This window comes from Pseudorasbora parva, chromosome 17 (assembly GCF_024679245.1).
Source record: "Pseudorasbora parva isolate DD20220531a chromosome 17, ASM2467924v1, whole genome shotgun sequence".
Lineage (NCBI taxonomy): Eukaryota > Metazoa > Chordata > Actinopteri > Cypriniformes > Gobionidae > Pseudorasbora > Pseudorasbora parva.
Genome location: NC_090188.1, coordinates 27,421,637 through 27,447,879, shown reverse-complemented (window position 1 = coordinate 27,447,879; position 26,243 = coordinate 27,421,637). Strand labels below are relative to the sequence as shown.

Here is a 26,243-nt window from a genome sequence, read left to right as displayed (position 1 = left end):
TATTCAGCAAAGATGCATTAAAGGGATAGTTTATCCAAAAATAAAAAATCTGTTGTTCTAAACCTGTATAAATGTCTTTCTTCTGCTGAGCACAAAATACATTTTTACCTATATTCTTCAAAATATCCTCTTTTGTGTAGAAGAAAGAAATTCATACAGGTTTTGGAACGACTTGAGTAAATGGTGAACAATCATTTTAAATTGATCAAAAGTGACTGTAAAGACTTTTACATTGTGACAGTTTGTTTAAAATGCTGTTAGTTTTAACCTTCTATTCATCAAAGAATCCTTTAAAATTGTATCACTGTTTCCACCAAAATATGAAGCAGCACAAGTGCTTTAAAATATGGTTCTTGAGCGTCAAATCGGCATTTTAGAATGATCATGTGACACTGAAGACTGCAGGAATGATGCTGAAAATTCAGCTTTACTATCACAGGAATAAATTACGTTTTAAAATATAGAAAAAAGTTATTTGCTTTTATAATAAAATGTTAAAATATAAACGTTTAAAAATAATAAAACAATGAAACCTTTAAAAAATACTTTTACTGTATTTTTGATCTTTGAAAGAGACTTCTTTTTAAGATCTTCTTACCAGCTCCAATGTTTTGAATGGTGGTGTATGTAATTTTTAATTCTGGTTGAAACAAGAATGAAAACTGAATGGGTAATTTAGAATGTTTTATATATATATATATATATATATATATATATATATATATATATATATATATATATATATATATATATATATATATATATATATATATATATATATATACATATATATATATATATAGTCAGATCTGATTTCAAATATATAACCTATATTTTTCAGGATATATGACTGTAGCATCATGCACAATGCATAGGAGATGTAGTGTACATTACAGACACATCATCCACATGAATGTGTATTAAACACAGTGATGCCTCAAACGCTTGTGATGCACTGATGAGTTCATCAGTTTTCCAGTTTTCCATCATCGCTTTCCAAAATGACAAGTCAGCAACTCTCATATGCCACTTGTTTTGCTGATGCTTGTCATTAATATAGCAACCAATGTAGATATTAGGAATGTGCAAAACAACATTTTTAAAAACGACTTAATCTGTTGGTTGCATTCTTGAACAATCAACTAATAGAAAACAAATAAACGCATATGATTTTGTTACTTGCAAAATATAAACATCTATAAAGTCATCTCTGAATATTATATAGATAAAAAAAAAAAGATTTCCCCTCTCGCTCTGTTTTTACCTAGTAATGTTTTGTTTGTACACACACACACACACACACACACACACACACACACACACACACACACACACACACACACACACACACACACACACACACACACACACACAACTTCAAAATCTTTCTTGCTTTTTCTGGTGGTGAAATCAGAATACTCATCTCTTCCTTCCCGTTCAGCACTCCTCTCATTTTACACTTCCTGTCAGCTCCTATAACACCTCCAGAGCCCTCATTCTACTGTCTCTCACTACCATCTGTCTGTTTTTCTCTATAAATGTGACCTTGCACTTCCTTCCAACATCTTGTTCTGTTTTTGTCTACCTCATCTTTATAAGCACGAACACACTTACTTTCACTCTAGGGATGGCCGCAAGTACTAGAATATTTAAATGACTAACATTTTTTTTTTTACTTTCCAAAACATTTCACTCAACAAAATCAGTGACTAATTTTGGGTTTCATTTTAGGAAGTTGACACGATTGACAATTGAAAGTTTTTCTATTGAATATTTACATTTTGATTTATTTCAGCTTTTTCAATCACCAAAAAACAAGTTTTAGCTGTAGTTAACAATAACTGGACACAATGCACTGAAAGAACAGCAGTGTGCAACATTGTTAACAGCAATGAACTCCCAGAGTACTCATTTGACTTTTTTTGGTCGAGTACACAAATTACCAAAATGCCCATACCTGTGTCACATGCGCAGTTTCTTACTCATTCCGAATCATGAATATTTCTACTCCTCCAGTCTGCAGGAGGCTCTGAGTCAGGTATCTCAAGCTTCAGGGTCACAGGTCAGAGGTCAGCCGTCCCGCACGCCGTCTCAGGTGACGGTATTGAGCACTAGCGCCTCCCTGCTGGTCAGGAATGGAAGTGCGCAGTTGGAGGGCTGTCCGGATAAGGCGTCCACTGTGGGCGTGACCAGCCTGCAGGATGACTTTGGTATGCACCGTAAAATTGCCTGCTGTCTGTCACATCATCTTGTCATCCGTCACACCTGCCTGTTAAATTTGAATCCCGTGTGTCTCACACTTGCATGCTGTCTGTCACATCAAATGCTATTTGTCACACCTGCATGCTGTTTCTTCATGTCTGTTAATAATTTGCATGTCATTTTCTGGAACCAATATTCAGTCAGTGTGCATCTGTAGCAGGTTTTCGTCAGATTGACAGGTTGTATTGGGTGTGGGAGTTAATCTTTATCTCAGTTTACAGATTTTTCTGCATGTGTATGTGTGATTTTTATTTGCGTAAACATTAGGATGTTTGTGATCACACTGATCATACAGCTAACATCATGAATTTACTTCACATTTTGTTTTTGTATGCTTGTTTGTGTGGCATGGTCTTTATTTTGGTCAGTCAAATTCTTCCCTGCGGTTCTAGAGGTATTGATGCAGTGCTCTCACGGCTGTGGTTAAGGTTTGCTTCCGGTCAGGGAACATGCTGTCTTACTTCCCTCTCGGGATCAATAGTGTATCTATATATCTATAAATATCTCTTGTTTTTGAATAGACAAACACAATAAAATTAGTGTGTAGTGGGTTTAGTGGGTTTTTATCAGCTTAAAAGGCTCTCATAGAGTCAGGAAGGATAGAGGAAGGATTCTGAACACTGGACCACTTTTGTACCTGTATTTAGTGTTGTCCACTTGTGATCGGATCACTTGAAATGGAAACCATTATAACAAAATTACTGTTGTTACAGGTTGTCAGGAGTTTTTTGTTGTTGTTAATTTTCTTCTAAAATTTTGTTTTTGAAATCATATTATATAAAAAATTCCTTATGTTATGTTATGTTATTCTCAGTTGTTCTCGCCTACCCTCAACTCAACTGTAATGTCATATTCATAGTTTTAAAGTTTAAATTCTAACATTTTAGACGATAGTTCACCCAAAAATGAAAATGTGATGGGGCATCCAAGATGTAGGTGTGTTTGTTTCTTCAGTAGAACACAAATGCAATATTTTAACTCAAACCGTTGCGGTCTGTCAGTCGTATAATGCATGTCAACGGTCACAGTTGAGAGTATGATGGTTATAAGAGTAAAAAAAAAACTAACTACGAATCCCTGCAGTTCGTGACGACACATTGATGTCTTAAGATCGGTTTGTGCGAGAAACCGAACAGTATTTATACACATTTTTTACCTCAAATACAACACTATGTACGTCACTTGTATCCGATTGCGATATCATGTACATTTGACCTCACTCACCGGAAGTGATGGTGCGCTCAAGGCTGTTGTACATAGATCACATTCAAGGTAAAAATATATATATATAAATACTGTTCGGTTTCTCACACAAACCGATAATTTTCATTTTTGGATGAACTCTCCCATTAATGCTGCTATTTCAATGAAACACTTGAAGAATGTCAGAGCAACTAGCCTTGTCGGCAGCACTCCGGCATATAGTTTACAATGAGTGCAATTCAGCAAGGATGCATTAAATTGATCAAAACAGTAACAACATTTATAATTTAAAAAAATATGGGGGCTTTTTTTGTTGTTGTTTTTCTCAATTTCTATTTATCACAGAGTGCTTACTAAACGGTGATGTACCGGATTATTTAAAGGCACAATATGTCATTTTTGCCAATAGAAGTGCTTATTCAAACCAAAGGCATAGTTTGATGCTGCCGTGAATGAGCATGGAATCATGGGAGTTCACCTCCACAGCTGATGGAAAGGAATCCAATGGACTCGGGCAGAAATCATGTTTATGTATGAGCGAATGTATTAAAGTTTTTTAACGTTAGGGTGGTAGTGTTCGCTAGAGCAAATGCTATTGAGAGAGACCTGCACGAAACACCGTTTTCAGAGCTTTAATTATGCTTATGCTGCAGTCGGCCACTTCTGCTCGTTTCATTGTGTATGTGGGGTAAATCAGTGCTTTTTTACATGGTTGAAACAATCATACTAAATACACTTGAGTGTTTTTAAAGTTATGTTATAACAATCTGTGCATTTGTTTGGTGGCTGGTAGGAGACAGATGTTGCACTTTGCAGTAATCTAGATCGATATTATCATATCTGGAAATCAAAGGTAGCACGGATATGAAGTCATTGACAGGCGATGCAATGACATTAACACAGATTAAAAAAAACTGATTTCTATGCATTTTAAACATTGTTGGAAACGTTTGGGATACTGTAAATACATGGGTCAACAAAATATAGAACATTGTTCTAGTGGTTTTTGGAAAAATTTTATGAAAAAAATCTTAGATATAATGCCTTTAAATGTATGGAAATTAACTTAATAGCAATCAATTATCACATATAATATACAAATTAAATTGTTTTATTGTAGATCGACAGGCAAAATAAAGCTTTTAGAGCCACTGTGCAACTAAAATCTTTACACAGGAAATGAATCAAAAAGAATCGGGCATTTCCAGTATAGACAGCTTTCCTGATTATAATTGAAGTGATTTAATTTAGTTGACGTCAGTCCTGCCAGATTTAAGTGTTATTGTTCTGAAAACGTAACACGAACCATCAGGAATTAGGGGGCAGTGTCCTATCTGTGGTAAAAGGCACCACGCTCATGTGACCCTGCATGTGACTCCTAACCTCCTGTGTGTTTGTTTGAATCAGGGAAGCTGACCCCGCCTCTCTATGAGGTCGGAGGATGTGACATGTCCCTGGTGAACTTTGAACCTGCAACCAGACGAGCATCCAACAACCTCTGGTGAGTTACAGCACATGTACAACCAGAACCCCTAATCCCTTGTTGAATATCCAAGAAAAAGTCTTTCTCTCTCTGCAGGGAAACAGACTCTCACCTCTCCAGTTCTACCTCAGTTCGTTTTTACCCTCATGACCTGGTGAGTGCTATCAAACACACACACTGAATATAAAGACTGTGAGAAAATATAGTGACATACAGCATGATTATGACATTATGCACAATAGTGAAATATAGCACATTTGAAACTAGGGCTGGGCAATACAACGAAAAAGTGTCTTTAGTTAGAAGTTGCACTGCATTGCACAGTACTACTTTAAGTTATTGACACTTAAGTGTGATAAAGAATAATAAATGAATTAGAAAATAAATAGCAGGACATGCATGATTTTAAAAGAGTTAAGTGCAATATGCTGTAAAAAAACCAAAAAAAACCCAATAAAACTCAATGCGGTACTTTGTGGTACACTCCTGCATTGATTGACTTATGCCTGAAGCACAATTGTCCATAGTATGGAGTATTCTTGTAAACACAGGCAGCTATGTCCTAAATAAATGTAAACAATTAGGTAAAAACTGAATGTGTGTCAGTGTATTAGATCTGTGCATTAGGTATTATTATAGGCTTATTTCCACTACTGAATAAAAGAATGCAAAATTTTCTCACAACTGTGAGTTTCTGCAATATAAATTTTGACTTTATGTCTCAGAATTGCGAGATATAACGTCACAATTTCCAGTTACAGTGAGGAAAATAAGTATTTGTACACTGTGCTATTTTGCAAGTTCTCCCACTTGGAAATCATGGAGGGGTTTGAAATTGTCATCGTAGGTGCATGTCCACTGTGAGAGACATAATCACAAAAAAAAAAATCCAGATTTCTGGATTATCAATATATGATTTTTTAACTATTTATTTGTATGATACAGCTGCAAATAAGTATTTGAACACCTGTCTATCAGATAAAATTCTGACCCTCAAAGACCTGTTAGTCTGCCTTTAAATTGTCCACCTCCACTCCATTTATTATCCTAAATTAGATGCACCTGTTTGAGGTTGTTAGCTGCATAAAGACACCTGTCCACCCCATACAATCAGTAAGAATCCAACTACTAACATGGCCAAGACCAAAGAGCTGTCCAAAGACTCTAGAGACAAAATTGTACACCACCACGAGGCTGGAAAGGGCTACGAGGAAATTGCTGGAAGGTCCACTGTTGGAGCAATCATTAGAAAATGGAAGAAGCTAATCATGAGTGTCAATCTCCCTCGGACTTGGGCTCTATGTAAGATCTCACCTTGTGGGGTCTCAGTGATCCTAAGAAAGGTCAGAAATCAGCCCAGAACTACACGGAAGGAGCTGGTCAATGACCTGGAAAGAGCTGGGTCCACCGTTTCCAAGGTTACTGTTGGTAATACACTAAGACGTTATGGTTTGAAATCATGCATGGCACGGAAGGTTCCCCTGCTTAAACCAGCACATGTGAAGGGCCCATCTTAAGTTTGCCAATGACCATTTGGATGATCCAGAGGAGTCATGGGAGATAGTCCATGGAGTAGGAAAAATATAACTTTTTGGTCATAATTCCACTAAACGTGTTTGGAGGAAGAAGAATGATGAGTACCATACCAAGAACACCATACTAACTGTGAAGCATGGGGTGGTAACATCATGCTTTGGGGGTGTTTCTCTGCACATGGGACAGGGCGACTGCACTGTATTAAGGAAAGGATGACCGGGACATGTATTGTGAGATTTTGGGGAACAACCTCCTTCCCTCAGTTAGAGCATTGAAGATGGGTCAAGCCTGGGTCTTCCAACATAACAATGACCCAAAGCACACAGCCAGGATAACCAAGGAGTGGCTCTGTCAGAAGCATATCAAGGTTCTGCCATGGCCTAGCCAGTCTCCAGACCTAAACCCAATAGAGAATCTTTGGAGGGAATTCAAACTGTGTTTCTCAGCGACAGGCCAGAAACCTGACTGATCTAGAGAAGATCTGTGTGGAGGAGTGGGCCAAAATACCTCCTGCAGTGTGTGCAAACCTGCTGAAAAACTACAGGAAATGTTTGACCTCTGTTATTGCAAACAAAGGCTACTGTACCAAATATTCACATTGATTTTCTCAGGTGTTCAAATACTTATTAGCAGCTGTATCATACAAATACATAGTTAAAAAATTATACATTGTTATTTCTGGATTTTTTTTTTTTAGATTATGTCTCTCACAGTGGACATGCACCTACGATGACAATTTCAGACCCCTCCATGATTTCTAAGTGGGAGAACTTGCAAAATAGCAGGGTGTTTAAATACTTATTTTCCTCACTGTATAAAGTGCAATTCTAAAAAAAAAGGTTACCTTGCAATTGCGACTCAGAATTGCAAGATAAACTTAGCAGACTTTAACTCACAATTGCAAGTTCATATTGTGAAATAAGATTTTGGTCGCATCGACAACCCTAGTTGAGACGATGATCTCAGTCTGTGTGTATATGTGTGTAAACTCACCCTGGCTTAGTTCTCGTTTCCTCAGATGCGTTTAAATCGGTTGCTGTCCATGGACCCAGAGCTGTTGGAACAGCACGATGTGGACGGCAGTCCTGACCTGCAGGAGGTGCCGCACTCCACACAGGGCTCCACACATAATCACACACACTCACACACACACGCGCTCAAAACCAAGCAGTACTACCGCTTCTGGCTGCTGCCATACCTGTGGATTGGGCTGCACTTTGACAGACTCACACTACTGGCCCTCTTTGACAGGTACACACACACACTTTATTTTGTATTAGTGATTGTGATTGCTCAACTCATATCCTGATGTTGCTGCATGTGTGTGTGTTTATCAGGAACCGGGAGGTTCTGGAAAACATGCTCTCAGTGGCTCTGGCAGTTCTCGTGGCCTTCCTGGGTTCTGTGCTGCTAGTTCATGGCTTCTTCACTGACATTTGGGTTTTTCAGTTCTGCCTCGTTATCGCCAGTTGCCAGTACTCATTGTTGAAGGTGAGAATCCCACACTTCTCAAATACGCACTGATTAATTAATAATTTTTAATTAAAATGTGTCTTTTGATCCCCTAATCAGAGTGTACAACCCGATTCTTCATCACCCAGACATGTGAGTAACACACACACACACACACACAAACACACTCACTCACTCTCTAATACAGTAACACACACTCTATTACTGTGAGCCAAAAGCATATAAATGAGAAATTAGTGCAGAGAAAATGAATGCGCTCATTTCTGTGATTAATTGAACTTGTGCATTTATTAGAATAATCTGTACATCTCAAGATTATGTTTTGAAAGATGACATTAAACAAATAGTATACTAGATTCTACATTAATTTAGGATTTGTTTAAAAGTTTGGTGTCCGTATGATATATATGTATATTTTTTAAATTAATACTTTTATTCTGCAATGATTAATTAAATTGATCAAAGCTGACACTAAAGACATTTTTAATGTTACAAAAGATTTGTATTTTAAATAAATGCTGTTCTATTCATCAAAGAATCCTGAAAAAAAATTGTGTTCACAAAAACAACAAAAGCAACTTTTTTCAACATTAACGATAATGTTTTCTCATGCACCAAATCATATTAAATTGTGATTTCTGTTGGATCATCTTGCTGAAATTTTATTCGAAAATATTATTTCACAATATTACAGTTTTTATTGTATTTTTGATTAAATAAATTCAGTCTTGATGAACGTAAAGAGATTTCTTTAAAAAATATTAAAATCAAACTGACTCTGAATCTTTGAATGGTTGGGTGTATCCATGATTAATTTTATGTATTAATCAATATCATCTAACCTTTTTAACATTTGCAAATAGAAAATTGCAAATGACAAATTTGGTGTCTGAATTCAGAAATGCAATGATTTTCATTCCCTTCTGTGTGTGTTTAGGGTCATAATCGTATCATCGCCTACAGCAGGCCTGTTTATTTCTGTCTGTGCTGTGGGCTGATATGGCTGTTACACTATGGGAGTGTAAACAGCAGCCACAGTGCAGTGTCTCTGTATGGAGTCGCTCTCACCAGCTCCATCCTGTTTTCTCAAGCGCGGGATCTCCTCATCGGTGAGCACTGACACACAGAGCGTAAAATCCCAGAAGATGAATATGTAGCGATTTTTGTTTTGCTCTTTTATTGAAATCTGCAAGCCGTAAGCTTTTTCTTTAGCATTCCTGTGAAAAGTATAAAAATATTCCAGAACTGAGTATGGAGAAAATCCTGCTGATGTGACGGGACTCAAGTAGTTCTGGCTTTACATTATTATCTCTCTCTTTCTCCTTTCTCACTCCAGTTTTTACCCTGTGCTTTCCCATCATCTTCTTCATTGGGCTGCTCCCTCAGATTAACACTTTTGTCATGTACCTGCTTGAGCAACTTGACATTCATGCCTTTGGAGGAAATGGTAACCGTTGTGCTCATAGTTTTTTTTTTTTACAAAAACTTTCAGTCCAATAACTACAAAACAGTTGTGTTAGCGATGAGATTGGTGTTTTAGAGGCTCATTCTAATGTCTGTCTTCACTCCCAGCATGCACCAGTCTGCTCTCAGCTCTCTATAGTGTTCTGCGCAGCATCGTCACCATAGCGATGCTCTATGGGTTCTGCTATGGCGCCCTAAAGGTAATAAATAACTTGTTTTGAATTCTTTTTGAATTTCAGTTGTATTTGAATGGATGTTGGATTATTTTGTGTTAAGCGCTGAATATTCTTCTGTATATTATGTTTGTTTTCAGGACTCCTGGGATCCTCAGCACATTCCTGTGCTTTTTTCAGTGTTTTGTGGGTTGTTGGTTGCTGTTTCATATCATCTCAGCCGCCAAAGCAGTGACCCCTCAGTTCTCATGTAAGTCTTTCTGTGAGTGTGTGGGTTTGTGCTTTGGATAAATAATTTGTGCATTTTTTTCTGCTTTAACCACTTTAACCACGGGGCAGAGTCAAACAAAAAAAGTGAAAAATGACTGTTTACTTGAAATGTGGTCTGTAAAAGCATCATAAATAACTGATTGTCTCTTGTTATATATCGTTGAAAATGTCTAATAAAATTATATTTACATCAGTTTAAGACCAAAGTATACCAAGTGTTTGTATGTAATTATCACTGTATGTAATGGTCACTGCCAATATACTAACAACAGTACACAGATTATGCTTTTGCGTCATTTTCTTCTATATAACGGCATTCAACATTAGTAAACCATAGTAAATCACATATATTTATTTAAAGATTCAAACAAGCTTAAACAAAACATATGACATGTAGTCATTAGCTGCACAAAGACACTGGTTCTCGGGTGAAGTTGGTGAGGTGGGTAGGTATGGTGGTTAGGGACGATTTGTAGAGATCAATCGGACATCTCTTACAGCTGGAGCAGGCTTGGATTGGACTGATTGCCATGATCGACAAGTCTTGATTTAGACTGACTTGCGCCGTAGAATAGGAAAAATCATCACTCATCGACCAGGATCTTATTTCTTGTTAATAGTTTTATGTAATTATAAATAATTATGTTTTATTGTGGCGTTTACACATGCAAGTAGTTTTTTATGTTCAGTAAAGATATCGTTTGGAGTTTTTTTTTGGGGGGGGGGGGGGGGGGGACTTTTGATAAAAAGGCTACCTTGGTTCAAATGCCATAACTTTTGATTGCTTTTAGATATCAACCAACATCAATATGGAGCTTCCATATATACTTTCTAATAGTCATCATTTCAATCATCAATAATAACAAAATAAATCACTTTTTTTTAGGGTTTATCAGCAGTGATGTAACATTAGAACTTCCAAACATGATCAAAATATATTTTTTTCAAAGCTTGAAAAATTGTCTCTAAAATGTATGGAAGTCCGTTTCACACAATAGTATATATCACACAATTGTGAGTTTATATCTCAGAATTCTAAATTTTATAACTCGCAATTGTAAGTAAAAAAAAAGGTCAGAAATCCGAGTTTTAAAAAAATCGCAATTACTCTTTTTATTTTTTTTATTTAGCACTAGAAACGGGCTTCTATACAAATAAAACCATGCACTTGTATATATCTTTTTTTCTTCTTATTTTTTTAAAGTAAGTATGCCACTTATACGTAAAATCATAAAAAAATGCCTCCAGGGTGTAAGTAAATTAGATACTCTTCGAATGTTTATTGTTTGAGACTTTGAATGATTTGATGTTTGAGGACCTTTTATTGTTTGCCTGCACATTGGTTATTTTGTGGATATTTGTCTTCTCTGTGTAGTTCATTAGTGCAGTCAAAAGTCTTCCCTAACGTAAAAGAGAAAAATCCAGAGGATCCCCTTTCTGAAGTGCAGGATCCGTTACCAGAGAAACTCCGCAGCTCTGTGGTGAGCAATACATTCATAAATCTCATAAACAAACACATAAACACACGCTGACTCTTATGTCTTGAATTATGCATCTGTGTGTCTCTCTTTCTTTCTCACTGGCTACAGAACGAGAGACTACAGTCAGATGTGATTGTGTGTGTCGTCATTGCTGTCCTGTATTTCGCCATTCATGTCAGCACTGTTTTCATCGCCTTACAGGTAAAACACTGTGAATATAGTTACAGTAATGAGAAAAAACTGGCCGATAAATTATAATACTAATTTTGAGCTAAATATTAAATCATTTTTATGTTTTTACTTTTTTTTCTTCTATTCAAAAATCTTGAAATAAATGTATTATGGTTTCTGTAATTGGCGATTTAATACATCTTTGTTGTCTGATGATACATTTGTAGACTTTATTTCAGCACAGATTCATTTCTTTATTGAAACTAACCAGCTGCCAGACACCAATATTTTAATACTTTGGGAAACTCATGAATGTATTAAGGTTTCCACAAAAATGTTAAGCAGCACAACTGCTTAATCAACACTGATATTATAAGAAATGTTTCTTGAGCATCAAATCAACATATTAGAATGATTTCTGAAGGATTATGTGACACTGAAGACTGGAGTAATAATGCTGAGAATTCAGCTTTGACATCACTTGAATAAATTACATTTATAATATTCAAATAGTAAAAAAGTTATTTTAGATTGTAATAATATTTCACCATATTTAAATTTGTACTGTATTTTTTATCAAATAAATGCAGCCTTGGTGAACATAAGAGACTTCTTTCAAAAGCATAACCCCCCCCCCCCCCCCCCCCCTCCCAAACTATTAAATGTTAATGTATATCCAATATCTAAAAATACATTTGTAAAAAACTAATATCTGCCAATAATCGTAAGTAGTATGTTGTGTATCCCTAACTACGATCATACTGCACTTCATAGTTCAGCTGCAGGTAAATCAAACTCAGAGAGTTCATATTGTATCATAATTCTTTTCCCTCTGTCTTCTCTTCTAGCCATTTTTGAGCTATGTTCTGTACGGTCTAGTCGGGGCAGTAGGGCTGTTAACTCACTACCTGTTGCCCCAGATGAGGAAGCAGTTACCTTGGTACTGCTTCTCGCACCCGCTGCTCAAAACCAGGGAGTACTATCAGTTTGAAATCAGAGGTGGGTCACACTACAGAATTTGAAAATCTTTATTCTGCTATTTAAAGGCATAATTCTCATTCTACTTGGACTATATTAGCATTAACTGTACTGAAATGTGTGTGTTCTGTGTGCAGGTGCTGCCCATGTCATGTGGTTTGAGCGTGCCCATGTGTGGCTGGTGTTTGTGGAGAAAAACATCCTCTATCCACTCATTGTGCTTAATGAGCTGAGTGGCAGCGCACAGGAGCTCGCCAGCCCTAAGAAACTCAACACGGAGTCAGTAATACCTCTTCTATCAGACCTCCTGTCTTGTGTCCTTTTTATTCAGTGTCACGGTTGTTGTTTTTTATTGACTAACTGATTGACTGTCTGCATCTGATCGTCATGTGTTAGCTAAACATTGCTTTGCACTATCATTTACAAGCAATCGATTAATTCTCTCTCTCATTCTCTCTCTCTGTCTCAGGGTCGGAGCTCTTGTGATAACTATCGCTGGGCTGAAGCTGCTGCGTTCTTCCTTTAGTAGTCCAACATATCAGTATGTCACTGTCCTCTTCACGGTCCTGTTCTTCACATTTGATTACCAGCAGTTCTCTGAGACATTGCTGCTGGACCTTTTCATTATGTCCATCATTTTCAGCAAGGTCAGTCCTTGTTCCTATAGTATAGATTTTTGTCTTGACTTTATATTCTTTCAGGTGTTTGATGTATAGGCTATTCTCTCTGATGAAGCACAGAGTTGAACAGTTGTGATGTGATACTAACTTTGAGCATGTCCAAGTCATTCCAGACACAATCTGAAGACACTTGTAAGATTCTGTTAGTTATTGCATCCTAACATTTTAGTAAGAACGATGGCACTCTGGATTATTTGATTCTGATTGATCAATTATGGCTGTGGTAAAATATTTGTAAATTGTTTAACCATTTAACCATTGTCGCAGGCAGCCAAATTGCTAATTTCATGTCTTGTATATCACTCTGCATTTTAATTTAATTTAATTTAATTTAATTTAATTTAATTTAGTTTAGTTTAGTTTAATTTTATTTTATTTTATTTTATTTTATTTTATTTTATTTTATTTTATTATTTTAAAGAGCCATATTAAACAGCATAGTGTAAAGTTCTCTTTATTCTCTATAATTCAAATTATATTAATATAAAAAAATTATGAAATATATATTTTATAATATAATCATTTTTTTGTGTGTAAAAAAGCTGTATTAAACGGCATAATCAGTCAATACCACAAAATAAACCCCTTCAGATGATACAACACCCTCTGCTTCTCTTCACGTATTGCAAGTTTGTTAAGTCTGTATTGTATAATTGTGTGATGTGTTTTTTTTGTAGTTATGGGAGCTCTTTTATAAGTTGAAGTTTGTTTATACCTACATTGCGCCGTGGCAGATTACCTGGGGCTCTGCCTTTCATGCCTTCGCCCAGCCCTTTGCAGTGCCACGTATCCTTATCACACATTGTGTTTCAGATTGAACATATTTTACAGGCTTTGTCAAACTTTTGGTTCTTGCTGTTCCTCCTTGACTCTACCCCACTCCAGACTCTGCCATGTTGTTCGTGCAGGCCATTGTGTCTGCTGTGTTCTCCACTCCATTAAACCCTTTTCTTGGCAGTGCCATTTTCATCAGCTCCTACGTGCGACCTGTGCGCTTCTGGGAGAGGGAATACAAGTAAGACACTCAGTGTATATCAGTGTCTTCGGATTTTCTTTTGCCTTTTCAGCCCAACTTTAAAAAATTGTTAATTGAATTTCTGTGTTTCAGTACCAAACGAGTCGATCACTCCAACACTAGACTTGCCTCGCAGCTTGACAGAAACCCAGGTAGTGGTTTACATACAGTATCTGTTATAAATGTAAAATCATTCTTAATTTAGTTTCTTGCCTTTGGACATCTAGATTTGTGTGGTATTTCTAATCCTGTGCCATCTCATCCAATCTCTCATGTTGTCAGGTTCAGATGATAATAACCTGAACTCCATCTTCTATGAGCATTTGACGCGTTCCCTGCAGCATTCTTTGTGTGGAGATCTGCAGCTGGGCCGCTGGGGAAACTACAGCACAGGAGACTGTTTCATCCTGGCATCTGATTACCTCAATGCTCTTGTTCACCTTGTCGAGATCGGCAACGGCCTCATCACTTTTCAGCTTAGAGGACTTGAGTTCAGGGGTAAGGAGAGAAAAAGACAAGAAAAGAGAGATTATGAGAATATAAGAATGGAATGTTAGAATGGAACATGTGACACCAAGAATTAATTACATTTTTAAATATGTTTGTAAGGAGTGATGAATTGAGAAATCAAATTTCCCTTGAGCTTTTGATATATGAAAGGTCATGGTAATATAAGATTATCCTCTAAATTTCAGAGCTGAAAACTTCCTTGTTAGTCAAAGAAAAGCTTTTATAGACACTAGGCCCAGCAAACGGTCTTGTGCTTCATACTTACGTCATTGCGCGACGTAACTCATGGAGGGCACAGACTCATGGAGGGCTCGTGCGAGCTAGCCAACAACAATAAACATTCCGAGGAAGATTAAGAAAGAACTTCCTTCGGATCCTAATATTAGGAGTGTGTGGTTGAACTTTATTTTTAATGAAGTTCCAGCTCACATGGGGAAAATATGTTCACTTCATTTTACTGCGGGATCGTTTGTAAACAAATCTCCAGTCGATGCTGGATTTGGATCCGACAGGAATGGTGCAACACACTTATGTGAGTAAATAGTATTTCATTGTTATTCGTTTTGCTTATGTGTACGTGTCTAACAGAACATACCTTTAGCACGCTGGACTCAGACAAGTATGGGCCAGGGCCAATTCCATTCTTATAAAATTCCATTCTTAAACTGTGTTGTTGTCTCTTGAGTCACGACTTTTGAAGGACAGCGTGTGTGCGCGCGTGTGTGTGTGCGTGCGTGGTTTGCTCTTATATTGTCCGATCTTGTAGTCTATGTATAATATAAAATAATAGTCCAATCAATCGCGGTGGATGAGAACTAAATCATTGTGTTTGTTTGATAAAGACGTTTACGAGCCCTGCGGTCGAGAGAATCATTCCGGTTGCCGCTTCTCCCTCAATCTCTTCTCTCCCTCGTGAACTGACAGCGGAGCTGAAGCTCATTTAATATGCAAATCTTATCTATTCCTAGCCGTGGGCGTTTACTTCCAAGTCTTCAGTGTGGCACGCCCATCAAAACCCAGCCTTCAGGAGAGAGCCTCAAAACCAGTGTAAAAAATAGCCTATTACTTATTGATTATGATTTTTTTAAAATGTAAAAACCACACAAACATGCTTAGTTGACCTCAGACTAGAGTATAAAAGAAATAAAAATGCCAGTTCATGACACCTTTAAAATAGAAAAACACATTTTTAAATTGTAATGACATTCCACAATATTATACAAAAAAATGTACTGTATTTTTTGTTCATGTAAGTTTGGTGGTGAGCATACAAGACATAACACCTTACAGAACTCAAACCTATAAATGATAGAGTACATTTAAAAAGTTAATATATTATGTAAAAACAGGATTTTGCTTGCTCTTTTTAAACGAAATGGCTCAATGTACTCTAAATTTAGAAATTAAAGCTCTCTCCCCAAATCTACCCTGACCATTTGTAGAAATTAAGCCGCAAAATCAGGTCATCCAGAAATCATTACATTAGTAATGTCACAACCATTTACATATGGAAGTCTTCAACGCAGAGTAGCTATAACAGACAAGTGCGAACATGGTTATTTAAAACTACATTTCGAACGGCTTTGGTGCATGGTTCGAATGGATTTTAAGTTTGGCTTCAAGGGGGGAAAAAAATCACATTTTAAAAGATTTATTCATATTATATGATTCTAGTTAAAATATTCTTTCACATTTATTTTCCTATTCCTATCTCAGGGACGTATTGCCAGCAGAGGGAGGTGGAGGCGATAACAGAGGGAGTTGAAGAAGATGAAAGCTGTTGCTGCTGTGAGCCTGGTCATCTCCCCCATCTGCTGTCCTTTAATGCAGCGTTTGGACAACGCTGGTTGGCCTGGGAGGTTCTGGTCACCAAATACGCCCTGGAGGGCTACAGCATCACCGATAACAGTGCCGCGTCTATGCTGCAGGTGTTTGATCTGCGGCGAATCCTCACCACCTACTATGTTAAGGTCAACAGACAAGTCTTGCTATACTGTACCAAACTGCTTTGTTCAAAACTAGCTAGGTGAAGTTTAACAAAATAATGTTCTGAAATTGTGTTCAAAACTATTTATTTATAATTTGTGTGTTTGTATGTGTGTAGGGCATAATTTACTATGTCATTGCGTCTCCTAAACTGGAGGAGTGGCTGGCAAACGAAGCCTTATTGGAGGGCTTGAAGAGCTGCGGAGAAAGAAACTATGTTGACCTGGATCCAACTTTTAACCCCAATATTGATGAAGACTATGATCACAGACTGGCTGGAATCTCCAGAGACAGTTTCTGCTCTGTCTACCTCAGCTGGATCCAGTACTGTAACTCACGGAGAGAGAAGGTAAACATGCTCATTGCTCTCCTGCACAAAATAGCTGATGAATAAGGCTGATAAGTGACAAGTTATATACTTTACCATTCAGAATTTTTTGTTTAATAAAAAGTGCTGTTAAATTATAAATTGCAATGAATCACTTCCAAAATAAACAAACACACATGCGCGTGTGTGTGTGTGTGTGTGTGTGTGTGTGTCTTTTTCAGGCTCTTTTTATTAATTTAATGCATGCTTGGTGAAAAAATGTGTTGAGTTGTTTTAAAAAAGAAATTTTCCTGACCCAAAACTTTTGCCTTATAGTGTTTGTTAACAAACAATCTCTTACTCTCTTTGTTTCAGCCTCTGGACAGTGAAAAAGACTCTCTATTGGTTTTGTTGTGTTATGGTCTGTGTGTTTTGGGAAGGAGAGCTCTGGGAACTGCATCTCACCATATGTCCAGGTGAGGGAGCAAATATCCTTTACTGTGCTGGAGATTATGAAACCTCCAAAAAATCTTATGAAAACAGAGTGTGCTGTCCTTGTGAATTTTGTGCATGCACATTTATTCTGATAATAAATGTGTTTGCGATCTTACAGTAACCTGGAGTCGTTCCTGTATGGGCTGCATTCCTTGTTTAAGGGAGATTTTCGGATCTCATCTGTGAGAGATGAATGGATATTTACTGACATGGAACTGCTGAGGAAGGTGGTTGTGCCTGGAATTCGCATGTCACTCAAACTGCACCAGGTGAGATGTGTGTGAGACAATTTTTTTTTTTTTGTCATCTGTTCTTTGTCATATCAAATGTGACTGATTTTATTTGTGCGGGATACATTTGAACCAGATTTAATCTCTCTCTGCAGGATCATTTCACCTCCCCTGATGAGTATGAGGAATCATCGGTGTTGTTTGAGGCGATTTCATCACACGAGCAGACGCTGGTGATCGCTCATGAGGGTGACCCGGCCTGGCGCAGTGCCGTCCTGTCCAACTCTCCCTCTCTGCTCGCCCTCAGACACGTGTTGGACGAAGGGACCAACGAATACAAGATCATCATGCTTAACAGACGCTACCTCAGCTTCAGGGTCATAAAGGTGAGGGCAAAAAGACAGGACAAAATAGAGGAAATTAGACTACTTTATTCAAACAAAAGTGATTTTTTTTTTTTTGCATGTGCATTTGTAGGTGAATAAGGAGTGTGTGCGTGGTCTGTGGGCGGGACAGCAGCAGGAATTGGTGTTTTTGCGGAATCGAAACCCGGAGCGTGGAAGCATCCAAAATGCCAAACAAGCACTACGCAACATGATCAACTCTTCGTGCGACCAGCCAATCGGATACCCTATATATGTCTCCCCCCTGACAACATCTTACTGTAATACACATTCCCAACTGGGACACATAATGGGAGGACCAATCAGCATCGCCAACATACGAAACTTTATTGTCAACACGTGGCACAGGTGTGTGTGTGTGTGAATGAGAGAGAATGGAAATGTTTTGATTGATGTCATCATAAAGGTGCTTATCTCTCTCACTGCAGACTGCGTAAGGGTTGCGGTGCTGGCTGTAACAGTGGTGGAAATGTTGAAGATTGTGATGCAGGTGGCTTGTCGTGTGGCAGTGGAAATTCTGGGAATTCTGGGACAGGAGCGAGTGATTCCCAGCACAGCTCAGGGCCTACAGCACTGCACGCTTACACACCTCATTCTCTGGGTAAACACACAGTCAGTGCTTATGTATCATTTACTGGTTAAAAACACATAATTATCATGTATTTTTTATTCTAATGAGGCTTCATCTGGTTAATATTTGCAAATCCTCTGTCTAAGATTTTAGGTTTAATGTGATGTGTCTTTGAGTGCGTCTCAATCAGTTTCCTAGCTCCCGAGCTCGAGAATCAGTATATCAGTATATGTTTATAGATTAATTTGGGCATTGAGGACAGTAAAGGACGCTGGCTAGCTACATGTTGGGACTCTGATGACTTGATTTTTGACAACGTCCTCATTGTATAACATCACTACTGGTGATTATGAACAAACACACAGCTTTTATCTTTTTGACATTTACCTGTATTGTTATTTAATGTATATTATGATGAACACTTTGCTTATTACATATACGTGCATTTCAGCCGTAAATAAATGATAAATGTTAGCTAATTACGCAATGTATGTTTGCGCTGACATACAATTGAGTAATGGGTTGTCATTTATAAAATATATTTTACATGTCATTATGTATCACATGATTCAAATGATTTAAGTTTCACGCTTCAGAACCACCATTGAGGAAACATAGTGAGTATCAATGCTCGCTAGTTTTTTCACAATGCATTGTGGGACATTTTTAGGGAGAAAACATTTCAGTTCCCAGAAAGGATTGTTTGATTGAAATGGTCTGATCAGTGCCCTGGCTAAGGAACTAAGGAGAACTGAGATGCACTGTGACACTTTATAGCTATAATATAAACTCACTGGCCACTTTATTAGGTAGACCTGTTCAACTGGACATTGACGCAAATATATAATCTGCAAATCAAATTTCATCAACTCATCAGATCTTTTGGGGTTTGTCACTTTCTCACGCCACGTAAAACGTAAACATGTCAGACATTGTTATAGGAAACATGCTGAAAGTCACTGCAGAAACAAGGTTGTGTTGTTGCAAAGTGTCAGTCCAGCTGACAAAACAATATAATGGAGAAAATACAGGATAAATATTGAATTTGAAGACCAAAAAACGCCACGGGACACACAAATCAGATCCGAACAGTTGCGATACACTGTGTGGACAATCAATAATTGAGATGTGATCCCTATCAGATAACAAAAAACTGGCTTTGGACTAACAGTGTGAATGTAGCCTAAGTGACTTTGAATGTGGCATGGATGTTAGTGCCAGACGGGCTGGTCTGAGTATTTCAGAAACGGCTGATCCACTGGGATTTTCCCTCACAGCCATCTCTACAGTTTACAGACAAAGGTCAGAAAGAAAAAAAAATCCAGTGAGCGTCAGTTCTGTGGACAAAATAGAATGTCTAACCAAAGTATGCAAAAGAGCATCTCTGAACGCACAACACATCAAACCTTTCCAAAACTGGACTATAGAAAAAACGTTGCCTGGTCTGATGAGTCTCATTTCTACTATGACATTCATTCCGAGATGGTAGGATAAGAATTTGGCATAAGCAACATGAAAGCATGGATCCATCCTGCCTTGTATCAATGGTTCAGGCTAGTGGTGGTCGTGTAATGGTGTCGGGGATATTTTCTTGCCACACTTTGGGCCTCTTAACAGCCTACCTGAGTATTGTTGCTGACCATGTCCATCCCTTTATGACCACAGTGTAGTCATCTTCTGATTGATACATTCAGCAGGATAATGCCATGTCACAAAGCTCTAATGAAACTCAATTGAAATATGAAACTGGTTTCTTGAACATGAGTTTATGATAGTGAGTTCACTATACTCAAATGGCCTCAAGTCACCAGATCAAAATCTATTAGAGTGCTGGGATGTGCTGGAATAGGAGATTTGCATCATGGATGTGCAGCTGATAAATATGCAGGAACTGCGTGATGCTATTATGTCAATATGGAGGAATATCTCCAGCACCTTGTTGAATCTATACCACAAAGAATTAAGGCGGTCCTGAAGGCAAAAGGGCTTCCAACCCAATGCTAGCAAGGTGTACCTAATAAAGTGAGTGAATGTTATCGTTGAAGCATTTGCAACAGTAAAAACGAAACTAGAAAAGGAAAGGTCTTCAAAACAAATGCACTGTAACAAAACATTTTGTGAAAGTTGAAAGATTAGGAAAGTTATTTATGCCTTATAAAATTTCAGTCTTGTTGGATAGATAGACAAACATAAATATTATCAAATAATAAAGTAACTAACTTACAGTCTCTCTTTTTTCAGGTACAAGTCAGAGTTCCCAGTCTGTTCAGTCCGGTTTGGTGCGTCAGTCTCCTGCTCGGGCATCTGTTGTGAGTCAGTCGTCCTCATATCGCCACAGCAGCAGCCGCCAGTCTTCGCTCCGCACGTCTGTAACGGGTCTGGAGCCCTGCAGACGTTCCTCCAGCAGCCAGCTATCTCTCCGTACGCTGCCCACCTCCCTGCAACTCCGTCTGGGCACGAACACTTCAGCCGCCAACCCCGACCCACCCGGCCCATCCAGCTCACTCTCCGCCCACTCCATCCCACCCTGCAAACGACACGCCCACACGCTCGCAGGCCTGCTGGGAAACGAAGCCTTAGGGCTGGGGATGGAAAACCATCCTCACCCCCATCATCATCTTCACTACATTCACCAGCATCATCACAATCCCTCCCTCTCCTGTCTGAGGAGGGACGACATCTCCTACAGGGTGCAGGTGAACGTCTGGCTTTTTTGTATTTGTCCCTTTATTAGTGTAAAATTTGGGAAACATTTTAGTATGGGGAACACATATTCACTATTAACTATAACTTTTGCCTCAATAGTCTCCTAATTTACTGCTTATTAATAGTTAGTAAGGTAGGGTTTGAGGCATTTGGTTACCTAAACTATAGTTTAGGTATTGGGTAGGATTAAGGGATGTAGAATAAGGTCATTAATATGTGCTTTATAAGTTCTTATAAACAGCCAATATCCTAATAATATGCATGCTAATAAGCAACTAGTTAATAGTTTATAACTGAACCTTAAAATAAAGTGTTAACGAAATTTATGATGATGAAGTGTATGCATTTTTGTGTGTAGATTGTGGATGTGAGTCAGGTGTTGGACGTGATGAATCATCCCAAGAGGAAAGAGCTGGTGTGGCCAGATGAGAGCATGAGACTAAGATCTGGTCGCAACTTCTGGAGAGAGTGGAGTCCCCTAGAAGGCATGGAGGGTCATGTGCGTACATCACGTGTTTTTATTCTGAACAAAACTATTAAAATAGTTTTCTGTATTTTAAATAAATAGGAAATTATGAAATATTAGATGAAAAACTTAAATGACATTTAGAAATGTGAACTATATATGACGAATACAGTATTGCAACACAAAAAAGGAAGAGACAACCTGTGCACCAACCCAAAACAAGAGTTCAGATGGTACACAAGAGCTTGCTAGTAGCCTATACGCTAAGTTTCGATTTATTTTTGTGAGCCGCTCCACAACTGGAATGGATATACAGATGCTGGTCATATAATTAGAATATCATCAAAAAGTTGATTTATTTAAATTCCATTCAAAAAGTGAAACTTGAATATTATATTCATTCATTACACACCTCTGCCTGCCTGCCAACTGACAGACGAACTGACAATGGCTTTCTTATTTAGGTTTTTAAATAAAAGGTAATGGGGTGGGTAAACATTCGTAAAAACGTTTTCTCATAACATTTTAAAGCCCTGATTGAAATACAGAACATCACACAAATATAAGAACATTTTGATAAATACACCTAAAAAAATATCTGTCTAAAGAGGAAAAGAACACTTAGAGTGTGTTTATATGCACGTTCTTAAGCCAATTGTGCCTAAAGGGAGTCGCACACCGGACACAAAGCTCAGCGGCGCACCTCAGGTATCTCACACCGGACACATAGCTCAGCACCGCACCTCAGGTATCTCACACCGGACACAAAGCTCAGCGCCGCGCCTCAAGTATCTCACACCGGACACAAAGCTCAGCGGCGCACCTCAGGTATCTCACACCGGACGCAAAGCTCAGCGCCGCACCTCAGGTATCTCACACCGGACGCAAAGTTCAGCGGCGCACCTCAGGTATCTCACACCGGACACAAAGCTCAGCGCCGCACCTCAGGTATCTCACACCGGACACAAAGCTCAGCGCCGCGCCTCAAGTATCTCACACCGGACACAAAGCTCAGCGGCGCACCTCAGGTATCTCACACCGGACGCAAAGCTCAGCGCCGCACCTCAGGTATCTCACACCGGACGCAAAGTTCAGCGGCGCACCTCAGGTATCTCACACCGGACGTGAAGCTCAGCGCCGCACCTCAGGTATCTCACACCGGACGCAAAGCTCAGCGCCGCACCTCAGGTATCTCACACCGGACGTGAAGCTCAGCGCCGCACCTCAGGTATCTCACACCGGACGTGAAGCTCAGCGCCGCACCTCAGGTATCTCACACCGGACGTGAAGCTCAGCGCCGCACCTCAGGTATCTCACACCGGACGTGAAGCTCAGCGCCGCACCTCGGGTATCTCACACCGGACGTGAAGCTCAGCGCCGCACCTCAGGTATCTCACACCGGACGCAAAGCTCAGCGCCGCACCTCAGGTATCTCACACCGGACGTGAAGCTCAGCGCCGCACCTCAGGTATCTCACACCGGACGCAAAGCTCAGCGCCTCCTCGAGTATCTCACACCGGACGTGAAGCTCAGCGCCTCCTCAGGTATCTCACACCAGACGTGAAGCTCAGCGTCGTGCCTCAGGTATCTCACACCGGACGTGAAGCTCAGCGTCGTGCCTCAGGTATCTCACACCGGACGTGAAGCTCAGCGCCTCCTCAGGTATCTCACACCGGACGTGAAGCTCAGCGCCTCCTCAGGTATCTCACACCGGACGTGAAGCTCAGCGCCTCCTCAGGTATCTCACACCGGACGTGAAGCTCAGCGCCTCCTCAGGTATCTCACACCGGACGTGAAGCTCAGCGCCTCCTCAGGTATCTCACACCGGACGTGAAGCTCAGCGCCACGCCTCAGGTATCTCACACCGGACGCGCAGATTATATACGCCCAAGCTCAATTTTGATTCGACTTCTGACAGAAGAGCTGTACGATGTGTATCTTGTAGCACAGGGTGAAATCAGTACATCGACGATTTGAGGGAAATATTAAGAATTTTAAACAACTTCCTGAGTCACCGCGGACAAGTGCCCAATGTCACTGCCGGTGTGTGTACACTCATTGAAAAACGTGTCAAAATTTTAAAGACATGGCGCAGTGCGTCCAGTGCGAAGCTCAGCACCTTAAAGGGGTCGCACACCAGCCCCGTGCCACGTTTTTAAAATATTGAGCACCCCCATATTGCCAAAATGGTATGATCCTCGTTTCATAACACCCGAGAAGATTTGACTGTGAGATCGGTGGTTGAATCCGGCTCTGCATATCGATGCATCGAATCTTCGACTATTTGGGGTCACCCCTACTTATAACTAAGGAAAATCCCAAATTCGACCATTGTATACAGTAAATATAGCATTTCAAGGTCCTGGAGTGGCCTAGCCAGTCTCCAGATCTCAACCCCATAGAAAATCTTTGGAGGGAGTTGAAAATCCGTGTTGTCCAGCGACAGGCCTAAAACATCACTGCTCTAGAAGAGATCTGCATGGAGGAATGGGCCAAACTACCAGCAACAGTGTGTAAAAACCTTGTGGCAACTTACAGAAAACGTTTGACCCCTGTCATTGTCAACAAAGGGTATATAACAAAGTATTGAAATGAAATTTTGTTATTGACGAAATATTTATTTTCCACCATAATTTGCAAATACATTCTTTAAAAGTCAGACAATGTTATTTTTTTCCGTTTTCTGTCTCTTGTAGTTGAAGTGTACCTGTGATGAAAATTAAAGGCTTCTCTCATCTTTTTATGTGGGAGAACTTGCACAATTGGTGGCTGACTAAATACTTTTTTGCCCCACTGTGTGTATAATTATATTTTAAGCACACTTTACCCAGAATTTTTAGTAACCTAGTTACCAGTTAAAATAAAAGACATTGAAAAATGTCGGTAATGCGATGTTGCTACTATCCTAATTTCCCACTACACTAATTTCTCTCTCTCTCTCTCTCTCTCTCTCTCTCTCTCTCTCTCTCTCTCTCTCTCTCTCTCTCTCTCTCTCTCTCTCTCTCTCTCTCTCTCTCTCTCTCTCTCTCTCTCTCTCTCTCTCCATAGGTGGTTCATCGTTGGGTGCCTTGCAGTCGTGATCCGGTTAGTCGGTCTCACATTGATAAGACCATCCTGCTGGTCCAGGTGGATGATAAACTGGTTCCCATTGTAGAGACAGGAGTGATTGAACTGGGGGCAGAGGTGTGAGGACACACTCATCGAATGTCAGGCCAGAGGAAGAATGAGGCCACGCTCACTTCCAGCTGCTGATTGGGCGCAGGAATCCAGGGAATCGTGCAAACGGACAACATACACACTCACACGCTGTAAGAAGCACACTTGCTCGAATCTGGACAGAAAGCTGCCTTGCTCTGTGTTCCTCAGATATGCTGCATGAGAGATCAGCTCCTGTAAACTCTTCTCTCTCTTTTTTTCTCCTTTATGAGCAGCTGCGGTCTCATTCAGTTTTTTTTGGGTTTCTATGCATCTCATTGGCTGTCTGTAAACACATGCAAACTGACAGGGAACACTAAAGCCAAGCTTGATGTACACACAGAGAAAGCAGTTTTTTTTATTACAGCTATAATCAAGTTTTATTTTGTATTTTCTGCCAAAATAAGTCAGGTGCACAGTGCTGCCCTGGACATGCAGTGAATCATGTGACTGACTGTGTTTTACTAGCTGCCAAGAAAGACAGATGATTGCAGTGAGGATGATAAAGATGTTAAAACGGAAGCAGGTGCTTCCAATACAGAGCTCTCTTACGTCATCCTTATTTTTGTATCCTCATTAATTTTATTGAGGATCCATCTGAAATCAAAGAGACAGGTGTTATGAGAAACTTAAACTTGCACTATGATTTGTTTTATTTTTGTTTTTGATTTGCAGCTGTGCACTACTTTCTAAGATCACACATTATTTATTCCTCCACGGTTTGAATCGCCATGGTTACCGTTGCCTTTGGAATGCAAAATGCGAAATCGACACATTCTTTTCTGCCATTTTGACTTTTTTCTTCAGCTTGAGGACAGAAGTGGTTTTTTAACCACGTGTAGTTATGTATGAATATATAAATGTGTCTGTATAAAAATTGGGCTTTGAATATTTATTATTGTATTTACATTTTGTTATATTGTTTTTCATTTATGGGACAAATAAAGACAATGCATAAATATTTAGTCCTGTACCTGACTGACTGATGATATTCTTTTATGAGAAGGATGAGATGAAGTGCATGGTGTATCTGGGGCATGAACTTATATTCATGTGATCTGGGGGCGAAGGTTCCGGCCCGTTAAAATAGCCATCATGAGACAATACAAACCAGTGACTCACCGTTTGCTAATCAGTAATGTATTTATATGAATTAAGTGCAGTTATTTATTGCTTTGTCTGTG

General features: G+C 39.1%; 1 protein-coding gene across 5 annotated transcripts in view; it reads left to right on the top strand.

Annotated features, from left to right (window-relative positions):
* The window catches only part of pcnx1 (pecanex 1), a 55,501-nt gene extending 29,481 nt beyond the window's left edge, over positions 1 to 26,020 (top strand). For 2 of the 5 annotated variants that reach the window (XM_067422175.1, XM_067422179.1), the window contains 29 exons: positions 2,017 to 2,210; positions 4,873 to 4,966; positions 5,045 to 5,102; positions 7,488 to 7,735; positions 7,822 to 7,975; positions 8,057 to 8,089; positions 8,895 to 9,066; positions 9,294 to 9,404; positions 9,530 to 9,621; positions 9,735 to 9,844; positions 11,240 to 11,345; positions 11,454 to 11,546; positions 12,365 to 12,515; positions 12,632 to 12,773; positions 12,964 to 13,141; positions 13,852 to 13,960; positions 14,060 to 14,189; positions 14,283 to 14,344; positions 14,472 to 14,687; positions 16,416 to 16,669; positions 16,804 to 17,034; positions 17,368 to 17,468; positions 17,606 to 17,756; positions 17,873 to 18,103; positions 18,195 to 18,469; positions 18,550 to 18,722; positions 20,934 to 21,388; positions 21,757 to 21,897; positions 24,913 to 26,020. In XM_067422175.1, the coding sequence (XP_067278276.1) occupies positions 2,017 to 2,210; positions 4,873 to 4,966; positions 5,045 to 5,102; positions 7,488 to 7,735; positions 7,822 to 7,975; positions 8,057 to 8,089; positions 8,895 to 9,066; positions 9,294 to 9,404; positions 9,530 to 9,621; positions 9,735 to 9,844; positions 11,240 to 11,345; positions 11,454 to 11,546; positions 12,365 to 12,515; positions 12,632 to 12,773; positions 12,964 to 13,141; positions 13,852 to 13,960; positions 14,060 to 14,189; positions 14,283 to 14,344; positions 14,472 to 14,687; positions 16,416 to 16,669; positions 16,804 to 17,034; positions 17,368 to 17,468; positions 17,606 to 17,756; positions 17,873 to 18,103; positions 18,195 to 18,469; positions 18,550 to 18,722; positions 20,934 to 21,388; positions 21,757 to 21,897; positions 24,913 to 25,053 (4,606 nt within the window). In that variant the 3' untranslated portion in view covers positions 25,054 to 26,020. The remainder of the gene's footprint in view (positions 1 to 2,016; positions 2,211 to 4,872; positions 4,967 to 5,044; positions 5,103 to 7,487; positions 7,736 to 7,821; positions 7,976 to 8,056; positions 8,090 to 8,894; positions 9,067 to 9,293; positions 9,405 to 9,529; positions 9,622 to 9,734; positions 9,845 to 11,239; positions 11,346 to 11,453; positions 11,547 to 12,364; positions 12,516 to 12,631; positions 12,774 to 12,963; positions 13,142 to 13,851; positions 13,961 to 14,059; positions 14,190 to 14,282; positions 14,345 to 14,471; positions 14,688 to 16,415; positions 16,670 to 16,803; positions 17,035 to 17,367; positions 17,469 to 17,605; positions 17,757 to 17,872; positions 18,104 to 18,194; positions 18,470 to 18,549; positions 18,723 to 20,933; positions 21,389 to 21,756; positions 21,898 to 24,912) is intronic. The other 3 variants (XM_067422176.1, XM_067422178.1, XM_067422177.1) reach the window with 3 other exon arrangements.
* The last annotated feature ends 223 nt before the right edge of the window (positions 26,021 to 26,243 follow it).